This window comes from Schistocerca cancellata, chromosome 5 (genome assembly GCF_023864275.1).
Source record: "Schistocerca cancellata isolate TAMUIC-IGC-003103 chromosome 5, iqSchCanc2.1, whole genome shotgun sequence".
Taxonomy (NCBI): Eukaryota; Metazoa; Arthropoda; class Insecta; order Orthoptera; family Acrididae; genus Schistocerca; species Schistocerca cancellata.
The window spans coordinates 323168292-323195320 of record NC_064630.1 but is presented as its reverse complement, the minus strand read 5'-3'; the positions used below and the strand labels follow the sequence as shown (position 1 = coordinate 323195320).

The 27029-nt window shown below is 38.7% G+C and overlaps 1 protein-coding gene and 1 non-coding gene across 3 annotated transcripts in view; both read left to right on the top strand.

Annotated features, from left to right (window-relative positions):
* LOC126187376 (DENN domain-containing protein 1A-like) overlaps window positions 1-27029 on the top strand; it is a 286790-nt gene that overhangs the window by 128005 nt on the left and 131756 nt on the right. For both annotated transcript variants that reach the window (XM_049928424.1, XM_049928423.1), the window contains exons 8-9: window positions 1059-1286; window positions 9827-10003. In XM_049928424.1, coding sequence (XP_049784381.1) covers window positions 1059-1286; window positions 9827-10003 — 405 coding nt within the window. The remainder of the gene's footprint in view (window positions 1-1058; window positions 1287-9826; window positions 10004-27029) is intronic.
* Window positions 18736-18810, top strand: Trnal-caa (transfer RNA leucine (anticodon CAA)). The gene has a single exon. It is a non-coding gene; the product is annotated as a tRNA-Leu (tRNA).

The following is a 27029-nucleotide window of genomic DNA, read 5'->3' as shown; positions in this document are numbered from 1 at the left end:
ATCTGTCCTGAGAGTGCTGTCTCATGTCGTATATATCCCACATTGTGTTTCTTTCAACTTACTCCACAATGATGTAACAGCGAGAATAATTGTCATGTTAGCACTTTGCCTCAATACCAGTGTCTCGTGCAGTTGTAGTTACTGCGAGTGTTGATGCAGTGGTTAAGGTATAGTACTCATTCTTGGGATGATGGCATCTCAAATCTGACAGTCCACCTAGATATAGGTTTTTGTTGATTTCCCTAAATAGCTGAAGATGGATGCTGGAATAGATCCTTTGAAAGGGCAAAGCCAGTTTCCTTCCTCAACAGTCTTCAGCCTGAACCCGAACCCATTCTTTGTTTCTAACAGACCATGTCATCACATCATTCCTTCCTTCCTTCCTTCCTTTTTTTTTACAGCGGCAGTTTAGGAAGCTATTGTAATTCACTGAGTTGGTTGTCAATCATGGGAACTCCACTAACATATTTTGCACCTGTAAGTTCCTTTGTAATGTAAAGCTCTTGCTATTTTGGAGCCCATATTTAACAGCCTCTCTTCATCAACAAGGATGGCAGTGAATTCATGCAATTAGCAACTTAGCATAAAAAAGAGCTGTGTAATCTCCTCACAATATAATTCTCAGCAGCTGCAATCTCTCAGACTCAAGGAAGTCCACATCAGGCGACCTACTATCCTTCAAGTTTGGCTGAAAATCAGTATGCTTATTTGCTCGTGGGTCTTGTTCATTGTTTCTGCACTTTGAAATCCGTCTTACATAAAACGATTTTGTTGCCTTGTATGTCACTGTAATTAAAAATCCAGTGTGGCTCAGCAGTCTAAACACTGATTTACAGCAGAACATTAATCTGTAGCTTATACTGCATATTTATTTCTCAGTGAGAACTTAGTCTTCATCTTTGTAATTTAAATCAAATAAAGGATCACCAGTTCTTTGAAAGTATGTTGGCAGTAATTAATGTATGGAAATATTTATTTTGAATTTGAAGTAAAATTCATGTAGAAGTAATTTTATTTTAAATGTGAAGACAGCTATTAATTGAATTGTTTTGTTCCAGGTAAATTCTTTAAAGAGGCAACTACGAAACCGAGCTGCTCTGTTGGGTGATGGTGTGTCTCGAGCGTTCTTAAAAGCTCTTGTCCAGTTAATCGGTGGCTATAGAGATGCATTAAAGTTTCAGCAAGGCCAGAAAATAACATTTGATCCTGAAGCATTTATTGAGTCTCGGCCAATGAGTATGCAACCATTTTTGAGGAAGATGTTACAGCTTCAGATATTTCAGCAGGTATTAAAGATTTTTTACAAGTCAACAATTTTTGCTCATGAATATCAGTTGTATCAATGTTGTTCGGAGTGGTATTGTGAAGTATTAAGTTTTATAACACACAATATGTAGACAGTGAGTAGTTATTATTATATTTTTTTGCATATGCTGTTATTCAGTTCACAATAGAAAATACACAGATCAAATAATGCAGTAACTAGGTCACAAAATTGTGAAAGACAAGAGCTGAAACTCCGATACTTAAGAAAAGGAAATGGTTGCAGACTTAACATGAAAACACAAATCAGACCACCTATTTAATTAAAATATAGCAACCATGACACAGATAAATACGCAAAAAAAAAGTGATTTGTCTAAACATAAGAAGTAAATAGATTAGAGAAAGATTTGACGCACCTTTGAATGATGCTTAGTATCGTGGCAGGAAATGAAATGTAGTAGATGTTTCTCTAATCTTATTTCTTAATTTTAGACAAATCATTTCACAAAATATTTGATCATTATTTCAATTTTTTGTGTTTTGTTCAGAAAGCATGAAATATATTAAAATATCAATAAGGATTCTCTTATTGTTAAGAGTTTATAAATCAAGAGAAAGCGGAGCAATTTTAATTTATGTTGCGATTTGATATTTTATTTTATTGTCACAACATGGAAGAAAGAATTACACAGTTCCTACACCATTGTAACTTATCTGTGTAAAACAGTTATGCCTTGAAGAGCTGAACTTTTGAAACTTCATTTACATAGTTAGCGGCAGCTGTTCATGAAATATTTAAATTTTCCCTCAATTTACAAATTAAGTTTTTCATAATGAACCTGATTACTTTCAAGTGACTAAATCTCTTTTTGCTAACTTGGACCTCACACTGAGCAGTTTGATATCCAGTTTGTCCATTTCTGATGCTTCTTGTGGCTATGAAAATTGGGACAAAAATCTATTATGTAATTTTCCTCAAATAACTGATTACATTTTTCTTAATTAATCTGAGTAATTTCAAGCAGTTAAATATTTTTCTACAAAACTAGACTTCCTGCTGGTCAGTTTGATACCCCAAAATGTCAATTTCCCGCTGTTCATTAGGCTATGAAAATTTGACAAAACTCCATTATACAGGGTGAGTCACTAAATATTGCCACCGAGAATAACTCTGGAAAAATGATAGGAGCTGAAAAGTGTGTGGGACAAAAGGGGGCCATAATATGGCATTGGTTTTTTGTTGCTAGGTGGGGTCGCTTTAGAGATATTAAGGTCAACTTTGTTTTTTAACTGGGATGCTGTAGTTTTGTACTTATTTTCTGATAGTGGCTATCAAGATGAATCTGATGATGTGTAACAGTGAGGTCTTTGAAGGTCACAGAGGTAGCATGAACGCCCATTTACAGAAGGTGTTCGAAGTGACGACCATTGGCATCAAAGCAGTGCTGCAACCTTCTTATCGTGGATTGAGTGGTATTCCTTATTACATCGGCAGTTATCAAAGCACATGCTCTGACAATTCTCTCTCATATATTGTGTAAATAGTAAATATTCACCAAATATGGCGTATCCATCTAACGTGCAACTGACATGTAAACACCATATGACAGATTTGCGATACAACACTAATAGGAATGGTACGACTAGTATCGTCGAATCAGGCAAACGTGAATGATGTATTCCTTTGAAGAACAGGTCGATATGCTTCTCATTTATAGAGAATGCCAACCAAATTCAGTGAGAGCTAGAGACTTACATGCTGAAAGATATCCTCAACGTACTCACCCTACACGTCGTACATTTAAATTATTGATTCTCAATTATTTAATGTGGTTGTCTGAGGTGGTGGAGTTGGGTAGGGGGTAGGGAAGCACATAATATATTAAATGAAGTTTTGTATATGGAGATATTAAATGCTTAATGCTGCTTAACATTGGTGAACAAAAAATTCCTGAACACGATAATTTAAAAATTATTTAGGAGAGTTTAAGAATAATCAGAATGCCTTCTGTTGTAATGGTGTGGTGGCAATGGTTTGGTTTCAAAGTTAGAGTGCTCTGAAATATGTGAAAGTTGCTTTGTCAACAAAATAAATGATGGGGACTGTTACTGGGGCTCATTAAAATTATCTATACAGAGAAAGGGTAAAATAGTGACTGACTGTCATTAACATTATTGGACCATTTTTATAGAAGTTGAAGCAAAAGCAACCAAAATTAGAACATAAAAAAGGTGCTCTTACATAGGGAAAATGTACCTCCTTACATGTTGTCCATTGAAATAATAAAAGGCCACTATTACTTTCAAAACAGTTTGCCACCTTCACTATTCTTCATATTTGACCCATATAACTTCTTCTATTTCGTAACCTCAAAAACTAGCTTAAAGGGAAGAAGAGTTCCCCAAATGAAGAGCACTGTAATAACTGAGTATTGTGCGGAATTGGAAATAAATTTCTTTTATTTGGGAATTAAAAATATCTAAGATCTCATTGGACCTGATACATTGATCTTAATGGAGATTTTGCTGAGAAACAAATTTACTTTCATAATGTTACTTATTAAGCTTTATTTTAATGAGCTTATCATTCCACCATTTTATAAAAAATGTCTGTCATTTGGTTGCTAGAAGTAATTTTTAGAAAACTGGAGATCATTTTATTTAAATTGTTAAATTAATTCAGTTACAAAAGTCACACCAAAATAATTACTCCATGACAGTGCTTACACTAAAACTGAGGACCGTGGGTGCAAGTTCTAACAGAGTTCAAAAATGTTGATTATGAAAATGTGAAGTGTTGAACATGCAGTTTCATGAAAATACTTTCAGTGTGAGTGGGGATATGGTCTATAAGGATATTTATTGTGCAATTACTATTAGAACTCTTGGTCATATGACATGTACCAAGTGTGCCAAATCAGTGAATTTTGTGCTTGTTAAATTGGCACATAATATTAATTTTAACGGTAAGCTTACAATCAGTAATATTTACATAGAAGAAAAAGTATAACTGTAATTTAGCTTGTCATTTAAAAGATTTTGATGGCAGTTTATTGATGTAGTTCCCTATTGTAACATTGAAGTTGCGAAACTAGTAGCAGTTTCTGGAACTACTGTACAAGCATGAGTTAGTGGCAAAATATTGTCTACTAAATGTGACGGTGGAAGAAAAATGGAAATTATAGGTACTGTAAAGGACATTAAAGAGGGCTGTTATTTGTAGGATAAGGACAAGTACCTTGAAAATGATCACTGAATTTCCTTGTGAGTGCTTGCTGTCATTATAACTATGTAATGGGTAATACATGAACAATACATTCCTGTTGTTGCCGAACCTCTTATCAGTGAGATGACTATAGTTACAGACTCCAGTAACACATGCTGCCCAAAACTGAAGCCATCAACTGGTGGAGATACCATTTATAAGCAGAATAATGTGCGGACCTTAATTTTAAGATTTGGGGAAGGGGGGGTTGAGGGGGAGGGGCAAATAAATATTGGCTTTATCTTGTATTTGTGATTGTATGCCATTCATAGCACATAACGCTGTTTAGTTGCAACTTTGAACGGCCAGTTTATAGACACATCAATTGGTTGCATGCAGGATAATGACCAAGTCGGCTTTTTCCCTTTTTGTAACTTGTCTCACACTTCCTTCCTTAGCTGTATATCAGTGGAAGGTGTGCAGGACTGACATGTTACATAAATGCAGTAACCCGCCAGGTGAATATTGCCAAACATGTCTCACCCAGCCACACGTAAGCTCATTGTCCATCCACCCTTTTGGAATCGCTCTCACCAATTTGTCTTCCACTGATATTTTAGGAACAGTTTTTCTTTTAATCCTCAAGTGGGTGTGCCTGTGTATAAAGTGCGCCAATCAAAAATAAAATTATCCTTTGATTCACAACTGCAGACCCATACCTATTCCTCCATTATTGCTTCAGGTTAACCAGCGATAAATTGTGTTATCATATGTCCAAGTGAGTAGCAGTAATATAAAATACAAAGTGAGCTGGGTGAGAAAAAATTTACAATCCATGCAAAATATATATATGACCCCGATTACGAACTAGCAACATAATCCCACATTGAGGCAGTTGTCTAAGAGATAATTAGTGATCGAATAAGTGGCTGGCTGGGATCTGATGCTGCTGCACTGCTTTATGCTTCAAGTGGGTCATTACTGTCTCTGTAACATCTATCCTTGGTGACAGTATGTTTTAGTGAAAATTTATTTCATTATTGTTTAATAAAATAGTGGTTTAGCTCGTATCGTGTAAGTTTGTTTTATTGTTGTCGAAATATACTAAGATTAAATTGTGATTTTGACCCTATATATTTGTTTACCTTGGTAACATAAAGACAGTTATTCTACACATGTGTACAAAGTGCACCATGCACCCACTCATGTTATCATAAATGGTGCACCCGCTCAAGGGTTAAATATAGCTTTCATCCATCGCTAGTTCAGTTATACATATCACTCTACACCTTTGCTTCTCACAACTGCCTGTTTGTATCACAATTCTGCATTCGCCTTTTGATCCATATTATCAGTTTGTGATAATGTACAGGAACAGCGGCGGTGCAAATTTAAGAAATGCACTACTTTTTCTGGTAATCACACAGAAGCCACTAAGTGATTGTAGTTTTCCTCCAGAACGTAATCCATTTCAACTGAAAAATCTTGATAGCCAGCCCTAGATGGAGTAGAATGCAATAAAAATACTTTCTAGTGAACTTTGACATATGAGAACGAGTGTATCAGAAGATCAGAGTAGGCATAGAATTTTTAAAATCATAGTAGGTGACCTGCTGATAGATTGGCACTCATGACTTTCTATTTATTTGTTTATAACTTTTTAATGTGTTCACCTACCCTTTTTTTAACTTCATGTATTCAGTTTATAACTCTTTTGATGGGTACAGTGGACAACAAATCTACATAAGTGTATTGTACTTAAGTTTCTAAAAATACAACACCACAAATTCCTTCTGTTTAGGAAGTCAACTATGCAGCTCTGTTCCATTTAATCTGTTTTGGACAGTAGCTCGTAGTATAACATCTTTCCCCAATGGAGTTTTAAGGAGCATTTTAGACCTAACACAATGGATTAGGTAGAACAGCTTGGACAACCATCGTGCATTTACTGGGTTTTATCAATGAATATCCATGGCTGATGCCAGGAAAAATTCTTTTTAAGAAATCACATATAACCTTAATATCTTGTATACAGATGTTGACTGAAAAGTTGATGGCTTCACATCTTCTATATGGTCAATAAGTTCCCAGCAGAGCTTAAAAAGTTTTGCACATTGAATCACAGATTAGTGCAATGTAGAAGCATCGCCGTACACACTCCTCAGGCATTTATAAATTCATCATGGTATATAGTCATTTTTTCTCAAGAATTTTATCGTCGGATGATATGTTTGCTCTATGACCTACGACCTCCTTTAAACTAGAAATGTTGCTTCCTTCCATGCCATAGAGATAGAAATGGATTGGGTTGTTATGACATTACTAATACTATCCATGTTCAGTTTCTTATCCCACCAATGCAGCAAGCTCTGCCAAGTGAAAATGTTTTCTTTTGTTTTTCTCTCAAGCATAGCTCTTTGCATTGATTATTTAGATAGATTTGTCATTTGATAGATTCACTGGCTCTACTTGCTTCTTGTAACTGCAATAATTCAATTTCCACTCAGCATCATATATTTTTTGTGCCCACTGTCTCTCCACATTCCTGTGTGTTTAACCTCACCATCCCCCTTCATTCCAGAATTTCATATTTATTTTTTCTCAAGGCAGGAAATATACCACTCAACTGCAATTTCTTCCTATGAAACTGATTATATGTGAATAAAAGGTAATAAACTTCTGCCACATTATAAAATGTTTTTCCAAAGTGTGCACACATATTCAACTTGCACCAGTCAATTGGAATTGGCAAAAACTCATGAAATAGATGTCAAAGTCAGATTCAGTATGCTATGCAGAATTGTGTTGATTTTCTTAACAAGATATTTCATAGACATGATCCATATCTAGCTTGTATAATGGTGCCTATAGATGTGAATTGCTTGAACTTCTGGATATAATTGTATCCTGCCATTGGACTTCCTCTGAAGATCCACAGATTTGACCATTTTAACTTCCCTATAGTTGCTGGCTTCAGAGCTGCCTACCAAGCAAGATGGCACAGTGTTTAGCACACTAGATTCCTATTCAGATGGCAATGGTTAAAATTCCCATCTAGCCATCCAAATTTAGATTCTCCATGATTTCCCTAAGTCACTTACGGCAAACGCTGCTCTTTCAAAAGGGCACAGCCGATTTCCTTCCCTGATCCGAGCGTGTGGTCCATCTGTAATGCCCTTGTTGTCAACAAGACATTAAAGTCTAATCTTCCTTCCTTTCTTCCTTCAAACCTGCCCTTGAGTGTAACTTTGTTATCATTGTGCAGCAAAATGTTACTTTCACATGTTACAGGCTCATCCCATTTCAGTGGTCACTCAAAATCGGTAACTGTTCCACAACTAGCTAGTCATAATATGCTACCTCCTTGTACACAAGAATTCCCCATGTACATCTCCTGCTGATGCTAAGCATTTCATCTACTATTGCCACAAAGGATACTAAGATAACCTTCTGAATCACTTTAAGTAATTTCACACTCACTAATAATCTTTTCATCTTTGAATAGCAACATATAAGGGGGAGGGATATGAGAATTAAATTGCTCATTTTATACCAATCTTTACATGTGTCACTTATAAAGAACTTTCTAGGAATTTGTGTACCTTCAGTTCATTGCCTACTTTCCATACTTGAGTGATTTAGTCATCACCCGAATTCTTGTTGTCATTATTGTCATCTTTAGTCCACAGATTGCTTGAAGGCAGCTCTCCTTGATACTCTCTCCTGTCCAAGTTTCATCATCTCCACGTAACTATTGCAATCTACATCTACTTGAAACTGCATGCTGTAGTCAAGCCGTGGACTCGATCCACATTTTTTATTCTCACACTTCTCCCTCCCATGCCATATTAACTATTCCTTGATGTATTCTTCTGTTGCAGTATATTTCAAGTTTGTTTTCGTCTTTCTGTAGTGTTTATTGCCCTCAAAATTTTATAGAATGCTACACTCAAGACAAACACTTTCAGAAAAGTCATCCTAGCACATAAATTATATTAGATGTTAAGTTGCAGATAGGCACAACAAAGAGACTGTTGAAAAGTGAGCTTTTTGGCTAACAAGGCCTTTGTCAAAATTACACACACACACACACACACACACACACACACACACACACACACACACACATTCAACTCATAACACATTGACCACAGTCTCTGGCAGCTGAAGCCAGATTCAGGATTTTGACAAAGGCCTTGTTGGTCGACAGCTCACTTTCTGACAGTATTTTTGTTGTGCCTGTCTGTGACTCAGCATCTCCACTATGTAGTGAGTAGCAATTATCATTTTCATAATACTGTTAGATTCCATCCTGGATTTTCCATTGTTTGGTATTAGATGTTAACTTATTTGTCCCATTCATGAAAAGTTTCCATTTTATTGCCAGTCTGAAATTTATATCCTCTTTACTTCTGACATTGCTGGTTATTTTTATGCCCAAATAGAAAAACTCTTCTCCTTTTAGTATCTTATTTTCTGATCTGCAGTACTGATAGATCTCTGTTCTTCAGTGCGTGTAAAATTCCAAAAACATTGTAATTTGAACTTTGATAATTGCTTATCTTCACAATTCAGTATTCTCTCTTATACACCATTTGCATTCATGGAAACATTTGCTTAGAAGATTATGTGTTACATAAATACGCTGAACTTTTCCCCCTGCCTTCACTTTGGGCAATAACTGCACATTCATGGGCCATAAGCATAATTTCTGCAGTACCTAATTGAACCGCAAAGTACTTACTGTTCTTTAAAAAAATCAAAGTAGTGCACATTTAATTACATAATAAGATCCTGATCTGGAGTATGCCTTGACACTACTTGTCCAGGATGCATATTTTTTGAATACATGCCTTGACATGAAGCCCACACTGTAACCATTCCAATTTCAACATCGTGTTCAGTTACTGTTCTCCACTACTCATTTCCCTGCTATTTTGTTTACATTCTTATGACGATTGTATTTTAATAGCTGTCATGTGTATCCTTCTGCCTTCCCACCACTTTTCGAGTCCCATTACATACAAACTCTATTTGATTAAAATAGATCCGTGTGTAGAATGAATCTTTCAGCTGATGGTCAGCTGTTGTTCAGATTTTTTCGTCAGTATGGTGACCACTGATCTGTCCATTGAAAAAGTTTTAGATTTGATTTAGTGTAAATTGATAACTAGTGTATTCTAATTGATATACAGTATACAGACATGTACAAGACATTTGAATTCCATATAATCCCCTTCCCCCGCTTTTTCTTATGTTTCACTTATGTAATTTTAGTTCTTAAGTTGTAGTGTGGTTTAATTAGATATCCACCAGTATTCCAAACTTTTATTTAGTTTTACATTTTGTTCCAAGTTCATAGAAGAAAGACTTGATATGCTCAACAGTGGCCTTGGATTTTCTGATGAATTTGAAATGGAAGCGTGTAATTATTCTGGGAAGTCAAGTTCAAAACTGAAGCAGCAGTACAAAGATTGGACATCAACAATGAAAAAAGAAGGAACTGCCTTTTTCAAGACTGTCAAGAGCAAGGTAACAAGTAGTTGTAACGCACAGTAATTTTATTTCCTGCTTTGGTTTGAAACTTTCGTTCGTCGAAAAGAAGCAGAGTTAATGTTTTAATTATGCTGTGCCTCCTTAATGAATGTTAATTTTCAGTTACTATGTACGCTTTTTCGTGTGTGTGTGTGTGTGTGTGTGTGTGTGTGTGTGTGTGTGTGTGTGTGTGTGTACATTGGATGAGTATCTTAGTTTATGTATAGCATGTTGCAAACATTGTTTCGTATTGTCACACCTAGTTAAATTGTGGTATTTCCACCATATGTAATTATTTTTATGATTGAGCTATGCTGACATCTGTACATATAAACACCTTTACGTATGAAGTTAAATTTTAGATTATTGGTTCATTGGTCATGCAGTTTGTGATAAATTTTTACATGAAAGACCGACACATATTTATATGTATGTTTTAAATCTTTTTTGTCCACCTGCAATTTCAGATGTTTAAATCCTCATCCTCACTGCTTTAATTTTCTTTTGCAGTTTGTTGTTATATTATTTCCATGTCTCATTCTATATCTGTATCAATAAAGTAAGTGCTTATGGAATTGACAGAATATGTGTTAATCATATTATTTTAGTAGAGTTTACAAAATAATTTGTGTTGTTAGTGTTATACCACTGAAGAATTATTCTGACCAAAAATGTAAATTTTCATCCACATATGTCATGCTGTGCTGCACACTTTTTATAATCAGCAAATTAAAACAAAATTGTAGTGCACTACTAATGTAAAGTACATTATCTTTATCTTCTATCATTTCATATAAAGCATACCACAGAATACAAATAACACTTATTTTAAAAGTGTATTTTATACATCTAATATTCAGGGGAATCAGTCTTCCCTTTGTGCTCAAATAACATCAACTAGGTCTATATCTGGTCCTCTAGTAGCAGGAGTGCAGGTGATTATGGGGGGGTGGGGGATTGTCTAAAGCATTTTGCAGCTCTAGCATTCATAAGTTGTCAAAATAAGAAACATTTATCAGAAGTTGAGAAATGTTTATGGAGAAAAATATTGTCAATCAGTGTGCACATTTTTTGGTGAAGTCATTTGTAGGTGTTCAGGATAAGTAGGTATCTTCTTTGATTTGACAGAACCATTACATCCTGAGGATGGTGCTGTACTTGGAACATTATATGGAAATAGAGGAGAAACTTATCATTTTTTCCTTTCATACGTTGCAGTGAAGGAACAAAAAGCTTAATGTGAATGGAGTAGTTTACAGTTAGGTTTGTATCAGGAATCTGTTTGTGAAGTCCACTGTTTTTATTTGATGTACCATTAAATATGGCAGAAAATTTTGAAAACTATTTCCAGATGACACTAGTCTTATTTAAAAAGAAGATAATTTGTTTAGCAACTGTGATAGAAGGTAATATCTAATGATTTATCACAACATTATCACAAGACTATAAAAAGAAACAGTGCAGTTGAATGCTGTAATTTCTAAAGAATGGAAACACGGTTGGTTGGTTTTTATACCAAAGCCAACCGTAAGGTGGAGTAATGAATGTCATTTTTCCTTCTGTTATTATAACCATGTAGGTCATTCTTCCTTTTGACTATTTACAAAAAAGTTCATGGTGGAACAAATGTACTGTGAAGTAGAGATTGGAATGCCATACTCCTGAAACAGATGTCTAAAAGATGACCTTGGGTGTGCACCACATATTGTTCTTATAACATGTCTTTGAGAAATGATGACTTTTCCCTAAAGAAAAGTTTCCCCAGAAAATTATTCCATATGATGTTATTGGATGAAAATATGCAGATTGTCAAGTTGGTGATTTGTTTCTCCCCAAGATTTGCAATTATTCTAATTCAAAAATGAGTGTTTCCCAGTTTAAATTCTTATCAATGTGGACACCAAAAAATTTTGAAGTGTCTGTCCTATTTACTATTTCCTCACCATGTGTCACACTTACCATTGGTGCAGTACCTCTAGATGTGCAGATCTGAATATGTTATGCCTTTTTAAAATTAAGGGTGAGACCACTGATAGGAAACCAAACAATGATATGTTTAAGAATATTGTTTAACATTATTTTCTGTATATATGTTTGGTTTGATGATGATATTAGTGTCACCTGCAGAAGGAACTACTTCTGCTTGTTGTATATTAGGTGGACAATCATTTACATATATGAGGAACAATAGTGGACTTCAAATTGAGCCTTGGAGGACCCCATATGTGATTTCTCACCACTGAGAATAATGTCCTCAGACTACAATGATTGAATTACTAAGTACTACTTGCTGCATTCTTTTGGTTAGATACGATATCCATTGGTTGGCTATACCATCAATCCTACTAAAACTTCAGTTTGTTTAGGAGAGTACAGTGATTCACACAGTCCAGTGCTTAAGATAGGTGACAAAAAATACCAACCAGCACTATTTTATTATTTAATGCTTGTAAAATTGAGGGAGTGAACATGTAAATGGCATTCTCAGTAGGGCAACTCTTTTGAAATCGAAACTGTGGTTTGCCGAGGATATTATTGCTTTTCAAATGAGATAGTATTCCAGAATACACCACCTCCACAAAGATTTTGCAAAATGATGTCAGCAGTTAAACATGTTTGTAGTTGCATCTGTCCTGACACCTTTCTTAAATAGGGCTTTGACAACAGCATATTTCAGTCTCTCTGGAAAGATGCTTTGAGTTAGTGATGCATTACATATTGCAGATAAGACTGGGCCAATTACGAGGGCGGTTCAGAAAGTAACCTCCGATCGGTCACAGTGCGGGTTGTGGGGGGAGTGGCGACGCCATCTGTGCGTTCACGCACTCAACAGGTCAGTCGGCATCAAGCCGTGGTCGAGTGAACGTCGTACCTGCGCTAGTTTAGTTTTTGTGGCAGTTTGAAATGTGTGCTGCAATAGAAAACCCCGCCAAATGTGAAGTGCGTGCTGTCATAAGGTTTTTTACAGCCAAAGGATATTCTGCAGCAGCTATTCATCGTGAGCTTTGTGCCGTGTACGGACCAAGAGTTATGAGTGAAGGAGTTGTCCGTGAATGGGTATGTTTATTTAAAAGTGGACGAGGAAACGTTCATGATGAAGAGAGGAGTGGTAGACCATCATTGGTGACTGACGAACTCGTTCAGACAGTTGATGCAAAAGTTCGTGAAAATCGACGTTTCTCAATGTCGGAGTTGTCTACTGGTTTTCCACAGATTTCTAAGACACTCTTGTACGAGATAGTGACAGCAAGATTGGGTTACCGTAAGTTCTGTGCACGATGGGTGCCCAAAATTCTTACCGACCACCACAAAACTCAAAGAATGGCCTCTGTCATGTTATGAGGACGAAGGAGAACCATTGTTAAACAGAATCGTGACCGGTGACGAAACCTGGATTAAGTACGTGAACCCTGAGACAAAAGAACACTCAAAGATGTGGGCACATTCAAATTCGCCTACCAAACCAAGAAAAGCCTCGCAAGATTTTTCTGCCAGAAAACTGATGGCAACGGTGTTTTGGGATGCCAAAGGGGTGTTGTTGGTTGAATTCATGGAACGTGGTACGACCATTAATCAAGATGTGTACTGTGAAACAATAAAGTTACGACGGGCTATACAGAACAAACGCCGTGGTATGCTGACTTCCGGTATCGTTTTTTTGCACGATAACGCCCGTCCTCACTCTGCTCGCAGAACAACGGCCCTTCCTGAGTCCTTCAAGTGGCACGTTGTCAACCATCCACCTTACAGCCCAGACCTGGCGCCAAGTGATTATCACCTCTTCATGCATTTGAAGAAATGGCTCGGGTCACAGCGGTTTGATGACGACGAAGAGCTCAAAGATGCGGTCACAGGCTGGCTCCAGGCACAAGCGGGTGATTTTTATGCAGAAGGAATTTCAAAGCTTGTGAAGAGATACGATAAGTGCCTCAATCGCTATGGAGACTATGTAGAAAAATAGTGCAAAGATGTAGTTGTAAGATGTATATATTAAAATATTTTTATTTAACTTGGTGTATTTTTTTAAATCAACCGGAGGTTACTTTCTGAACGGCCCTCGTATATGGGAACAAATATTTAATACTCTGTTGGAAATACTATCAAAACTAGATGAGATTTTATTTTTGAGATAACATATAATTTTCTCAATTCCAGGAGGAGAATATGGTCATACATTCATATAACTGAATTTTATGGGAGTTTCTGTGATTTTTCTCTTGAACTGTTTGTCCATATACTTTCTACTATATTTAAGAAATGGTTATTAAATATATTAGATCCTATCTTCATTTTAAGACCGATATCCATCACTGACTCTGAAATACAAAGAATTTTTACTTTCCCTTTTGAGTTTGCATTCACAGCTCAGAAAAAGGCAGCCATCAGACCATTGTTTTAATGCAAGCTGTTGTTATAATATCTCTAAATTCTAATTCTGAAATCATTGTATATTTTCTCAATTTTGAGATTTGTTGTTAATAGTATAAACTCATTCAGGAGAAGCTGCAGCAAACGGTAGCCCAACATATGATTTGCACATGGGTAATAATTCGTTAGCCAATGTACAGAAAGGTTGCACTATTATACAGGTTCAGTTTTCTGTGGTCATCCAACAGAACTGAAAAAAATGTATTTTGAACCTCAAATTTTCATATCCAGTAAGTCTTCCTGGTGCTGCACACTTTCTAATTTTTAAAAGATTCTTTTCAGTAAGTCTGAAAATTTTGCTACAATATGATACGTATATGTGTATGCTCTCTCCATCATCTTGTTTTTGTATTTTCGTAGTGATGCATTCCATGACTCAATTTCTTTGCTCAGTGTGGTAACACACAAAAAATTAAACATGAATAAAAAACAGCAGTATTCAGCATTCTCCTTGCATCTCACACATAAAGCATCTCAAATTTATTCATCACACAGAAAATTTGTTTATAACAGTTCTTTTCATGCAGAACAACTTCCACTTTCTGCAAGAAATTGTCAATAATTGTGCATCCACTTCAACATTTAATGGGTGGAATTAATTTACTGATGAGTTCATTGACTTATGAATTAAGAAATTAATTCAGAATTAAAATGATGTGGGACATTGCTTACCATGAAATAGGTTGTGTCTATATCTACACCTATATATTTTCAAATATAATAGAGGGAAACATTCCACGTGGGAAAATATATGTAAAAATAAAAATGATGTGACTTACCAAACGAAAGTGCTGGCAGGTCAATAGACACACAAACAAACATAAACATACACACAAAATTCAAGCTTTTGCAACCAACGGTTGCTTCATCAGGAAAGAGGGAAAGACGAAAGGATGTGGGTTTTAAGGGAGAGGGTAAGGAGTCATTCCAATCTCGGGAGTGGAAAGACTCACCTTAGGGGGAAAAAAGGACAGGTATACACTCGCGCGCACACACACACATATCCATCCGCACATACACAGACACAAGCAGACATTTGTAAAGGCAAAGAGTTTGGGCAGAGATGTCAGTCGAGGCGGAAGTACAGAGGCAAAGATGTTGTTGAAAGACAGGTGAGGTATGAGCGGCGGCAAATTGAAATTAGAAATTAGCGGAGATTGAGGCCTGGCGGATAACGAGAAGAGAGGATGTACTGAAGGGCAAGTTCCCATCTCTGGAGTTCTGACAGGTTGGTGTTAGTGGGAAGTATCCAGATAACCCGGACGGTGTAACACTGTGCCAAGATGTGCTGGCCGTGCACCAAGGCATGTTTAGCCACAGGGTGATCCTCATTACCAACAAACACTGTCTGCCTGTGTCCATTCATGCGAATGGACAGTTTGTTGCTGGTCATTCCCACATAGAAAGCTTCACAGTGTAGGCAGGTCAGTTGGTCAATCATGTGGGTGCTTTCACACGTGGCTCTGCCTTTGATCATGTACACCTTCCGGGTTACAGGACTGGAGTAGGTGGTGGTGGGAGGGTGCATGGGACAGGTTTTACACGGGGGGGGGGGGGGGGGGGCGGTTACAAGTGTAGGAGCCAGAGGGTAGGGAAGGTGGTTTGGGGATTTCATAGGGATGAACTAAGAGGTTACGAAGGTTAGGTGGACGGCGGAAAGACACTCTTGGTAGAGTGGGGAGGATTTCATGAAGGATGGATCTCATTTCAGGGCAGGATTTAAGGAAGTCGTATCCCTGCTGGAGAGCCACATTCAGAATCTGATCCAGTCCCGGAAATTATCCTATCACAAGTGGGGCACTTTTGGGATTCTTCTGTGGGAGGTTCTGGGTTTGAGAAGATGAGGAAGTGACTCTGGTTGTTTGCTTCTGTACCAGGTCGAGAGGGTAGTTGCGGGATGCAGAAGCTGTTTTCAGGCTGTTGGTGTAATGGTTCAGGGATTCCGGACTGGAGCAGATTCAATGGCCAGCTTCACACGTCCGTCCACATCAAACCCACCAACAAGCAACAGTACCTCCATTATGACAGCTGCCACCCATTCCACATCAAACGGTCCATTCCCTACAGCCTAGGTCTTCGTGGCAAACGAATCTGATCCAGTCCGGAATCCCTGAACCATTACACCAACAACCTGAAAATAGCTTTTGCATCCCGCAACTACCCTCCCGACCTGGTACAGAAGAAAAAAAACCAGAGCCACTTCATCTCCTCGAACCCAGAACCTCCCACAGAAGAACCCCAAAAGTGCCCCACTTGTGACAGGATACTTTCCGGGACTGGATCAGACTCTGAATGTGGCTCTCCAGCAGGGATATGACTTCCTCAAATCCTGCCCTAAAATGAGATCCATCCTTCATGAAATCCTCCCCACTCCACCAAGAGTGTCTTTCCGCCATCCACCTAACCTTCGTAACCTCTTAGTTCATCCCTATGAAATCCCCAAACCACCTTCCCTACCCTCTGGCTCCTACCCTTGTAACCGCCCCCGGTGTAAAACCTGTCCCATGCACCCTCCCACCACCACCTACTCCAGTCCTGTAACCCGGAAGGTGTACACGATCAAAGGCAGAGCCACGTGTGATAGCACCCACGTGATTTACCAACTGACCTGCCTACACTGTGAAGCTTTCTATGTGGGAATGACCAGCAACAAACCGTCCATTCGCATGAATGGACACAGGCAGACAGTGTTTGTTGGTAATGAGGATCACCCTGTGGCTAAACATGCCTTGGTGCACAGCCAGCACATCTTGACACAGTGTTACACTGTCTGGGTTATCTGGATACTTCCCACTAACACCAACCTGTCAGAACTCCGGAGATGGGAACTTGCCCTTCAGTATATCCTCTCTTCTCGTTATCCGCCAGGCCTCAATCTCCGCTAATTTCCAATTTCAATTTGCCGCCGCTCATACCTCACCTGTCTTTCAGCAACATCTTTGCCTCTGTACTTCCACCTTGACTGACATCTCTGCCCAAACTCTTTGCCTTTACAAATGTCTGCTTGTGTCTGTGTATGGGCAGATGGATATGTGTGTGTGTGTGTGTGTGTGTGTGTGTGTGTGTGTGTGTGTGTGTGTGTGTGTGTGTGTGTGCGCGCGCAAGTGTATACCTGTCCTTTTTTCCCCCCTAAGGTAAGTCTTTCCGCTCCTGGGATTGGAATGACCTCTTAACCTCTCCCTTAAAACCCACATCCTTTCGTCTTTCCCTCTCCTTCCATCTTTCCTGATGAAGCAACCGTTGGTTGCGAAAGCTTGAATTTTGTGTGTATGTTTGTGTTTGCCTGTATATTTTCATATACGTATACAACTCTGCCAGTTACTGTATTGTGGATAGTGAAGGATTCTTTTTCACTGTTTACTCAAATACTGGTTCTTGAAATTTACCCAGTAGGTGTTCCTAGCACAGGGCAGCCTGTTGTCCAGTAATTTGCATTAAAGTTTTTTTGAGTTCATCTGATACATATTTGCACGTCATAGCAACTAGGAGATAAAGTACACTGACTCGTATACATTGTGTATGCTGTCTCAAAGTATCAGTTGCAGCAAATGGCACCCATGAAAGTACATAGTACTATGCAGCCTTGGATTTATGTGATAAGTGTTTGGGCTTCCAAAAGGAAGAAGAATGAGACATATATGAAGTTGTTTTATTATTCCTCAGGGAACATTCCTTAGGTAACTTATTTTTTTAAAATACTAGTTCTAGAAAAGTGTTTTGCCTTTTATTTTGTGACACAATGACTACTTGAAAAACATATTTATTTGATGCATTTCCATGAGCAGAAGAAACAATGGCAGATTTCATAATATCTTTTAGTTTATCATCTCCTCTTCTACAACTGTTCTTACATACTGGTCTTTTTTAATGGCGGTTGTTGTTTGTCTACTGTTATAGACTGTTTCATAAATAGTCAAAGACACCAGAGAAACAGCAAACTTCTAACAATCGCTTTCTAAATCATTTGAAGAGAGTAAACATTGCTGTAAGTGCAGTGATCAGTTCAAGATGCCTCCAGCTTCTTCCAGGGAAATCGGGAAATAACAACACTTTCAAAAAACTAAAAAATAACTCTTTGAGATGATGAAAATTTAAGCAAAGTATAATGAGTATGAAACTTCCTGGCAGATTAAAACTGTGTGCTGGACCGAGACTCAAACTCGGGACCTTTGCCTTTTGCGGGCAAGTGCTCTACCAACTGAGCTACCCAAGCACGACTCACGCCCCGACCTCACAGCTTTACTTCTGCCAGTATCTCGTCTCCTACCTTCCAAACTTAACAGAAGCTCTCCTGTGATCCAGGTTGGGTAGCTCAGTTGGTAGAGCACTTGCCCGCAAAAGGCAAAGGTCCCGAGTTCGAGTCTCGGTCCGGCACACTGTTTTAATCTGCCACGAAGTTTCATATCAGCGCACACTCCGCTGCAGAGTGAAAATCTCATTCTATAATGAGTATGTTCGTCTGATAAAGCTACTGCATTAACAAACTGCCTATTGGCTTCTGTCTCGGGTTCTTCGGCCGACGTTCGTCTAATGATTTTTCTGACGTTTCGCCAGCACGAGTGGCTGGCATTCTCAAAGCTTCACCCTCCATTGCCAGTGGTGAACTGGAGCCGACCTGGCGTGCCAACGTCCGAGGGCTTCTCCGCGGTCATGAAGCTTTGACAATGCCAGCCACTCGTGCTGGCGAAACGTCAGAAAAATCATTAGATGAACGTCGGCCGAAGAACCTGAGACAGAAGCCAATAGGCAGTTTGTCAACAAGTGGCCACGGAAGCCTCAACAATTTTGTACTACTGCACTTAGCCGTATCTTCAATGCAGAAAGTTCATGAGGTATCTTTCAAAACAGACTAAAAGTGGCTTTTTGTCAACTCCTTTTAAGAAACTGTCTACTCATTTCACTACTAAATCCTTCTCAGAATTTTGTAAAAGGTAATGTGTTTATGAATGGTGGAGGATATCTGCAAATAAAAGATGCTCATTCTATCACAATTTAGATTCCGGAAAAGCCTGTTGACTGAGCATGCCGTCGACCATTTCACTGACTATATTAAAATATCTGAATGACAGAATTTTGCATGCCAGGTATTTTTTAGTCTAAGGCAATAGACTGTACAAATTGCAACATTTTTAGGAGAAGCTTAAAATGTTTTATGTTTAATGCTTTATATTTAACTGGTAGGTAGTAAACAGTCATTTTCAATAGTTCCTGCCATTCTCATGGTGAATCTTCTGACTGGGATCAGATTGCTACTGATGTTGCACATGGTTCAGTTATAGGGCCATTACTGTTCTTGTTATACAGGGTTATCCATTTATCTGATGACATACTGTGCAGCGCAGTAGAGGCCAGGCAGTGAGTGCTCCTTTGCCCAGTGGTTAGATGCTGTGTCGCCTGTCTACTACTGTGGTACAACATGCCTACATTTCAAATATAAGCAAATAAATTTTGTACTCACCCATGTCATGCAAGGGGATACTGGAACTGCTGGCCACTATTTTCCACACATTTCTGACATTTGTGCAAGAAATTGTTAATCACACAATATAATTCTCTCTGAGATATTGAATTAATTGATTAATGGGTCTTATCCTTGAGTTCCCCTGTCGTGTGAGGATTCATTGTGTGCACTTTGGCCTTCAGTGCACCCCACAGGTAAAAATCACACGGAGTTACATCAGGACTTTTAGCAGGCCAGATGTTGTTACTAATCACTCGAACACATTGTGAATTGCGTGTGAAGTAACATTGGCCATATGAGCCCTAAGCCGAATACTGTTAAAAAAATAGGAAGCTTTATTCTTTCGCTCAGTTCATTAAAAAATGGTCGCAAAATGTTTTGCACGTATCTTTCACTTGTAACTGTCATTAAAAAAATTGGACGTGTTATTCTGTCACCACTAACTGCACACCACATCCCTGTTTTCTAATCATGAAGGGGTTCCTCATGAAGCACAACAGGTTTACCTGCGCTCCAATGTCAACAGTTTCAGGAATTAACATACCCATGTAAATGGCACCAAGCCTCATCTGAAAACAGAATGAGGTAAGGATCCATTTTACCATCATGAACTTGTTTTAAAACCCATTTGCAAAACTTAAAACCCTGTGTGCAGGATCACCAGATCGAAGTTTTTGTACTACTGATACTTTATAGGACTTTAGCCCAATCACCTTAGCACCTCTTTGTACAGAGGTATACGATATTTGTATTTGCTGTGAAAGACATCTAAAAAACCTTTTATGGGAATTTTCCAGGTGGTATGCAATGTTATTGAGTCAAGCTTCTGTGAGCACTGTACATCATTGTTTGTGTTTCTTGTCTTGAAAATTCCTGTTTCATGAAATTCATTCATTAATTTGTGAACTGCATCACGATTTGGTACTCGAACACCTGATAACTACTGTTCAGTCTCTGAACAGTACGAGTGGTCTTTGTATGCACATGCAAATCATCAGTAAACACTCATTGTAGAATTGAATAATTCACTCTTGCCATTTTTGTGCTCACAAACTTCTCTGCTACACTTGTGATGCGCCTGCTCCACTATTTGAATGACACTGGCCAACAAGGTGCATATGTCTGTACGGCCTCTAGGCTTTAACCCCAAAAAGAAGGGGAGATGGACGGCGGGGGGAGGGGGGGGGGCGGCAAAGTGTGGTTCCATAGGACCCATTCAACTGGCATGTGCGGCTTCTGTGGTCGGTCTGTAATACCCCGGGCAGGCCGTTGTCAGATAAATGGAACATCCTGTATGTAAATGACCTTACATCTTGCACTGATCCATAAGAATCAGTGCTCTTTGTTAGTGATAATAAAGTTCTATAAAACTGCAACAATAGAAGGAGCAATAAAAGAATATTACAATTGAATAATTCTCTGTAAACTGTCTGTGGCTTGATTTGCGGAGGGAAGAAATAAAGCAGTTTGTTCAATTCTGTACAAGGCATGATGCATCATCAATAATAGTGTCACATGGGAGAAAGTGTGCATGAAAAACTGATAGTTAAAGATCATGTAACGTCCTTTGATCAGAACTTGAATTGGGATTTACATACTATAATTCTTCTCAAAGTGCTTGAGCTTTACGTTTGCACTATGTATAAAGACTGATTTTGGTGATGACCATTAGAAAACTAGCTTTCTTTGCAAATTTCTGTACACTGATGTCACATGGAATAATTTTCTGGGGCAACTCCACACATGGACACGAAGTATTCATTGCACTTAAATGTTTTGTAAGCATAATATCTCGTGTACGTCCTTGAATTTCATGCAGGCAACACTTCAAAAAGCTTAGACATACTAACAACCACCTCACAATACATTTATATTCTTGTGAAGTTTGTTGCAAAGAATCAGTCACAATTTCAAACTAATAATAGCATTCATAACTATTAGAGTGGCAACAAAAATGGCCTCCATACTCAAAACTTAAACTTCCCCTCGCACAAAAAATAGTAACGCTTGCTGCCACAAAAATATATGACCACCTACCAAGTGAATTAAAAGTGCTGGTACGTAATGGAAGTTCTCAAAACGAGTCAAAATCGCATGTACTTGACAACTGCTTGTACTCCATAGATTAGTTTCTGGATGACATTTTAGCGGATGACGCAGGAGCAGCTGCTTGCGTTCTTCGTTTTATCCACTTGACAAACCTGTCTAAGGACATTTGATTGTGCTGTTTTCTTTTAATCCCTTGCCTGTTAATGTGCCTTTTATAGTGTTGTCCTTTTAGTTGCTGTTTTAACCTTGTACCTTGCAGTACATTCATAACTTAGTCTGGGCACTAATGACCACTGTAGTTGAGCGCCCTAAAATGACAAAAAAAAAAGAAAAAAGAAAAAAAGAAATAGTTTCTAATACCTGTATCACAGTTAATACAAATTACTTCCTCTGTCTTTATGAGGTGGTAATACAGGAAGTGCTGGAGAGATAGTATTTCTGCTGACTACTGCCAGCACTGTTAGTTGTCATTAATCGTGTGTGGTATTGCTCTGTCAGGCAGAAACTGATGAAGTTGTATTAACTACCATGATAAATCTTTCACTGTGAAACACAGTGTATGCTGTTGTGAAAGTTTCTGACATATTATAACCGTATGCTGGACTGGGACATATTACAACTGTCTGGTGGGCTAGGATGTATTACAGTTGTCTGCTGGACTGGGACACAAACTAGGACTCTGTTAGTTTGCAGGCAGTGCACCTACCAATGAACTATCCCGGAATGACCCAGTTACCTTAATTTAACTTTGTGCTTTCTTCTAATAATGTCATGTGTTTATTCTGAATAGCTGAAAATGTGTGGTGAGAAAAGAGTCCCAGAACATGACATTTACACAGAAACAGTAAGTTCGACCAAGGTGGCATACTTACTTATTAAACACAGCCTCACAATAGATTTATTCACCAATTAAATCTTTGTCAACAATCCATTGCAGTTTGAATGTATGAGAAACATTAAAAAATATAATACTAGAGAAAAAATCTTCTGCATGTCCCTGTAGTTTATGTAATTTTAACGCAGGAAGTAGTAAATAGGAAGCAGTAAATAAAAAGCTATAAACCTCTTTCATAATCTGCCCATGGAAGCAAAATGTATGATAGATGGTAAAAGTGTCTCCTTCTATATCATACACTGAGGGGTGTTCAACAAGTAATGCAACACATGTTTTTCTCCAACAATTTCAGTTGGCAAAATGTAGAATCTGCTGTGGGACATCACAAAATACTCCCACTTCAGCCCCTATTGTTTCATGAAGTTCTGATACGTGGTGGCACTATAAGCGGCCTTCAAAATGGTGTCTGTAATGGAGGTGTGTTTCAAGCAGAGCGCTTTCATCGAGTTTATTTACCAGAGATTCATATGCACCAGCAGAATGTCTACAGAGACCTGCCAGCGAACAAAGCATGTTGAGGTGTGTGTCAATGTTGCTACAAGGTCACACAAACCTGTTCGACATCCTTTGTGAGGGCCAGCCACACACAGCTGTGACACCTGCAAAGTTTTAATGTGCAGACACTCTCATTCACGATGATTGACAGATCACAATCGGACATTTCGCTGCACAACTGTATGTCTCTGTTGGTAGCGCTGACACAATCTTCCACCAGTGGAGTATTCAGTGGTGTGTGTCTGTTGAGTTTCTCGCCGGCTAACAGAAGACCATAAAGTGCAAATGAAGGACCACCTGTGTGGAGTTGTTTGTGTGTTTTGTTTGTGCATTACAGAGCTGATCATGACAATTTTTTGTTGATCATCATCACAGACAATGAAACATGGGTTCATCACTTCGAACTAGAAACAATACGGCAATCGTGGAGTGGCACTATGCTGCCTCTCCACTGAAGGAAGAGTTTGAAACCGGATCCTCAGCTGATAGTCATGGCGACAGTCTTCGGGGACTTTGAGAGGGTTATTCTGTTTGACGTCCTCCATCTTGGTGCAACAACCAATTCTGAAGTGTATTGTGCTACACTAAGGAAATAGAAGAAACTACTTCAGTGTGTTCATCACCACAAAAATGCAAACTAACTTCTCCTCCTCCATGATGAAGCAAGACCTCACACAAACCTGCACATCAGAGGGGAGCTGACGAAACTTCATTGGACTGTTTTTCCTGACCTAACCTACAGTCCGGAACTCGCACCTTCCAAACTCCTTCCGTTTGGCCCGATGAAGGGTGCACTCCTTGGGAAACAGTATATGGGTGATGGGGAGGTTATTGATGCAGTAAGACATTGGTTCCAACATTGGCCAGTAGAGTTGTACCATGTGGGCATACAGGCCTTTGCTGTAAGGTGGCATAATACAGTCACATTGGACAGAAATTAAGTTGAAAAATAGGGTTTTGTAGCCAAAAGAGTGGGAATAACTTGATGTACTAAAATCCTAAATAAAAACAGACTGCTTTAAAAAAAATAACAACAACAACAACAACAACAACAACAAGGTGTTGCATTACTTATTGAACACCCCTTGTAATTCTTGAGTAGAAATAAAAAGTCAATTCCAAACCTGTAACTCTCTAGCATGTAGCTGCATTAGGTTAGCTTTTTGCTTGTTCCATGGATCATGTTCACAACAGCCCACAGTAACTCCTCATGATGTAAAATGTGTCAATAAATTTACAAATAAGATACATTTTCTCTATGAAATGCTCGTCAGTTACATATACATTTTTTAATCTTAGTTTACAACAAAATTTGATAAATGTAATGAACCACATACATGTCTTATATGGAATTATTTCCATATTGTGTGCTTAATTGCATACATCTGTATTATCTTACTTTTATCAATGTGCGAAATGAAATGATGCTAAAATTTAGAATATTTAGCGATTCTAAAGCCACTTCTAACATAAATGGACTTTCTCTGTTTGCATCAGCAGAAGGTGTCTTAGTTACTTCACGATATTGTGAGGACTCGAGGAATTAAAAAACTTGGATGTACAAGATTTCCTTACTGTCATTACAGTCCTAATGCAACACCATTTGATTTAAATATCTTTGGTAGACTTAACAAATCACTTTGCAGAGTGACATTTGCAGCTGACAATAGTCTTGTGGTCTGTGGCAAACTGCACTTCCACTGCTTCAGAGTTCTACCATGTACGTCCAACTCTCAGGATCACATGATCATATGCACCAGTAAAATGTCTACAGAGACCTGCAGCGAACAAAGCATGTTGAGGTGTGTGTCAACATTGCAACAAGGTCACACGAACCTGTTTGATCTCCTTTGTGATGGCCAGCCACACACAGCTGTGACACCTGCAAAGTTTTAATGTGCAGACCATCTCATTCATGATGATTGACAGGTCACAATTAGACATTTCACTGCACAGCTGTATGTCTCTGTTGGTAGCACTGACACAATCGTCCACCAGTGGAGTATTCAGTGGTGTGTGTGTGTGTGTGTTGAGTTTCTTGCCACCTAATAGAAGACCATAAAGTGCAATGAAGGATCACCTGTGTGGAATTGTTTGAGTTTTAGGCGAAATAAGAAGAAACTTTGTTTTTGAAGGCTGCTCTGCAATTTTATATAAGTATTGGAATTTTAGAATTAAATTTCCCCCCCCCCCCCCCAACAGTGTTTTCTTTGGTGGTAGTCACATTGTTATATGTGTGGTGCTGGTTACCTCCAGCATTGTAAATGTAAACTGCTCTAAATTTGCTGGCCTGTACACAAAGACAATAAAGAGGTTGTGTGTGCTGACTCCAAGAAATAGAATGTAGCAGGTGCCCGAATGAATGACACTTTAGGTGTAATTGACATGGGGGGAGGGGGGGGGGACTCATTTGGCTTTATACTTGTGTATAATTTTACTACATGATACCTGTTATGTTCGACAGAAAATTGTCTGCAAGTAAGCTTTCAGCCAAAAAGGCCTTCATCAGAAATACATACGCACACGTATGCGCACGCGATCGTAGTCTCCAGCTGCTGAGGCTGGAGCTGGCCTCAGCAGCCAGAGACTGTGGTCGCACATGTGCCTGTGTGTGTGTGTTTGTGTGTGTGTTTGTGTTTGTGTTTGTGTTTGTGTTTGTGTTGTGTTGTGTTGTCTATTTCTGATGAAAGCCTTTTTGGTCAAAAGCCTACTTGCTGCCAGTCTTTCTGTTGTGCCTATCTGTGCCTCAAATTTGTACTTGCTGTATTGCTAACAGTTTTATTATGATAAATTATGTCAGGAACATGCTCAAGTATGTAGAGCAATGCTGTTGAAATAAACAGGCAACAAGTACTATGAATAGATGCAGCAGTAAGTGATCTGTGGACCACAATAGTATAAATAAATTTGTTATCAGGATGTGAATAACTTCTGAAACATGAAGTAATCTCTCTTTCACAACAAAAACTTCATAGAACACAACGAAGAAGGGTTACTAGATCTGTGACCCACAGTCTCCCCTTCCTCTGTTCATTCACTCCCTCCCAATCCACACCTCCATGTCGTTGACATTGGGTGCTGCAGGAACTCATTGGTGCCAGTGCCCATGTCATGTTTTCATCCTGTGCACCTGCTACCTCTCATCCTGATGTTCCTATCCTGTGCTCCTGCTGCCTCCCTCCCAGTCATCAGGCAAACTTCCCCAACCACTCTCTAGTTCAAAAAAGGATTTGTCCAAAAGCCATCGAAGTTCCACATAGAGGAGGTGTTTAGTTATGGACAGGCATATTTAAAGTACATTTAAAAGCAGAGTAAGCCATCCAAGCCATTGGACAAGATCCTTCTAGAGTCAGAGAGAGAGAGAGAGTCAGAGAGAGAGAGAGAGAGAGAGAGAGAGAGAGAGAGTGCAGCATCGGAAAGCTGTGCTTCAGGGAAAATGAGAGGAACAAGAAGTAGAGAAGGGGAAAGTACTATGCACTTGCATTGGGAGAGAGCAGGTGTATGTGAGCTGGAGTGGAGGCAGGGAAGGGGATAGAGGCAGCTGGAAACAGGAGACTAGTGAAGGTTGAGGCCGGGGGGGGGGGGGGGGGGTATGGGGAACAAATGATATGTTGTAAGGAGAGTTCTCACCTGTGCAGTTTAGAAAATCTGGTGCTGATGGAAAGAATCCAGATGGCATGGGCTGTGAAGCAGTG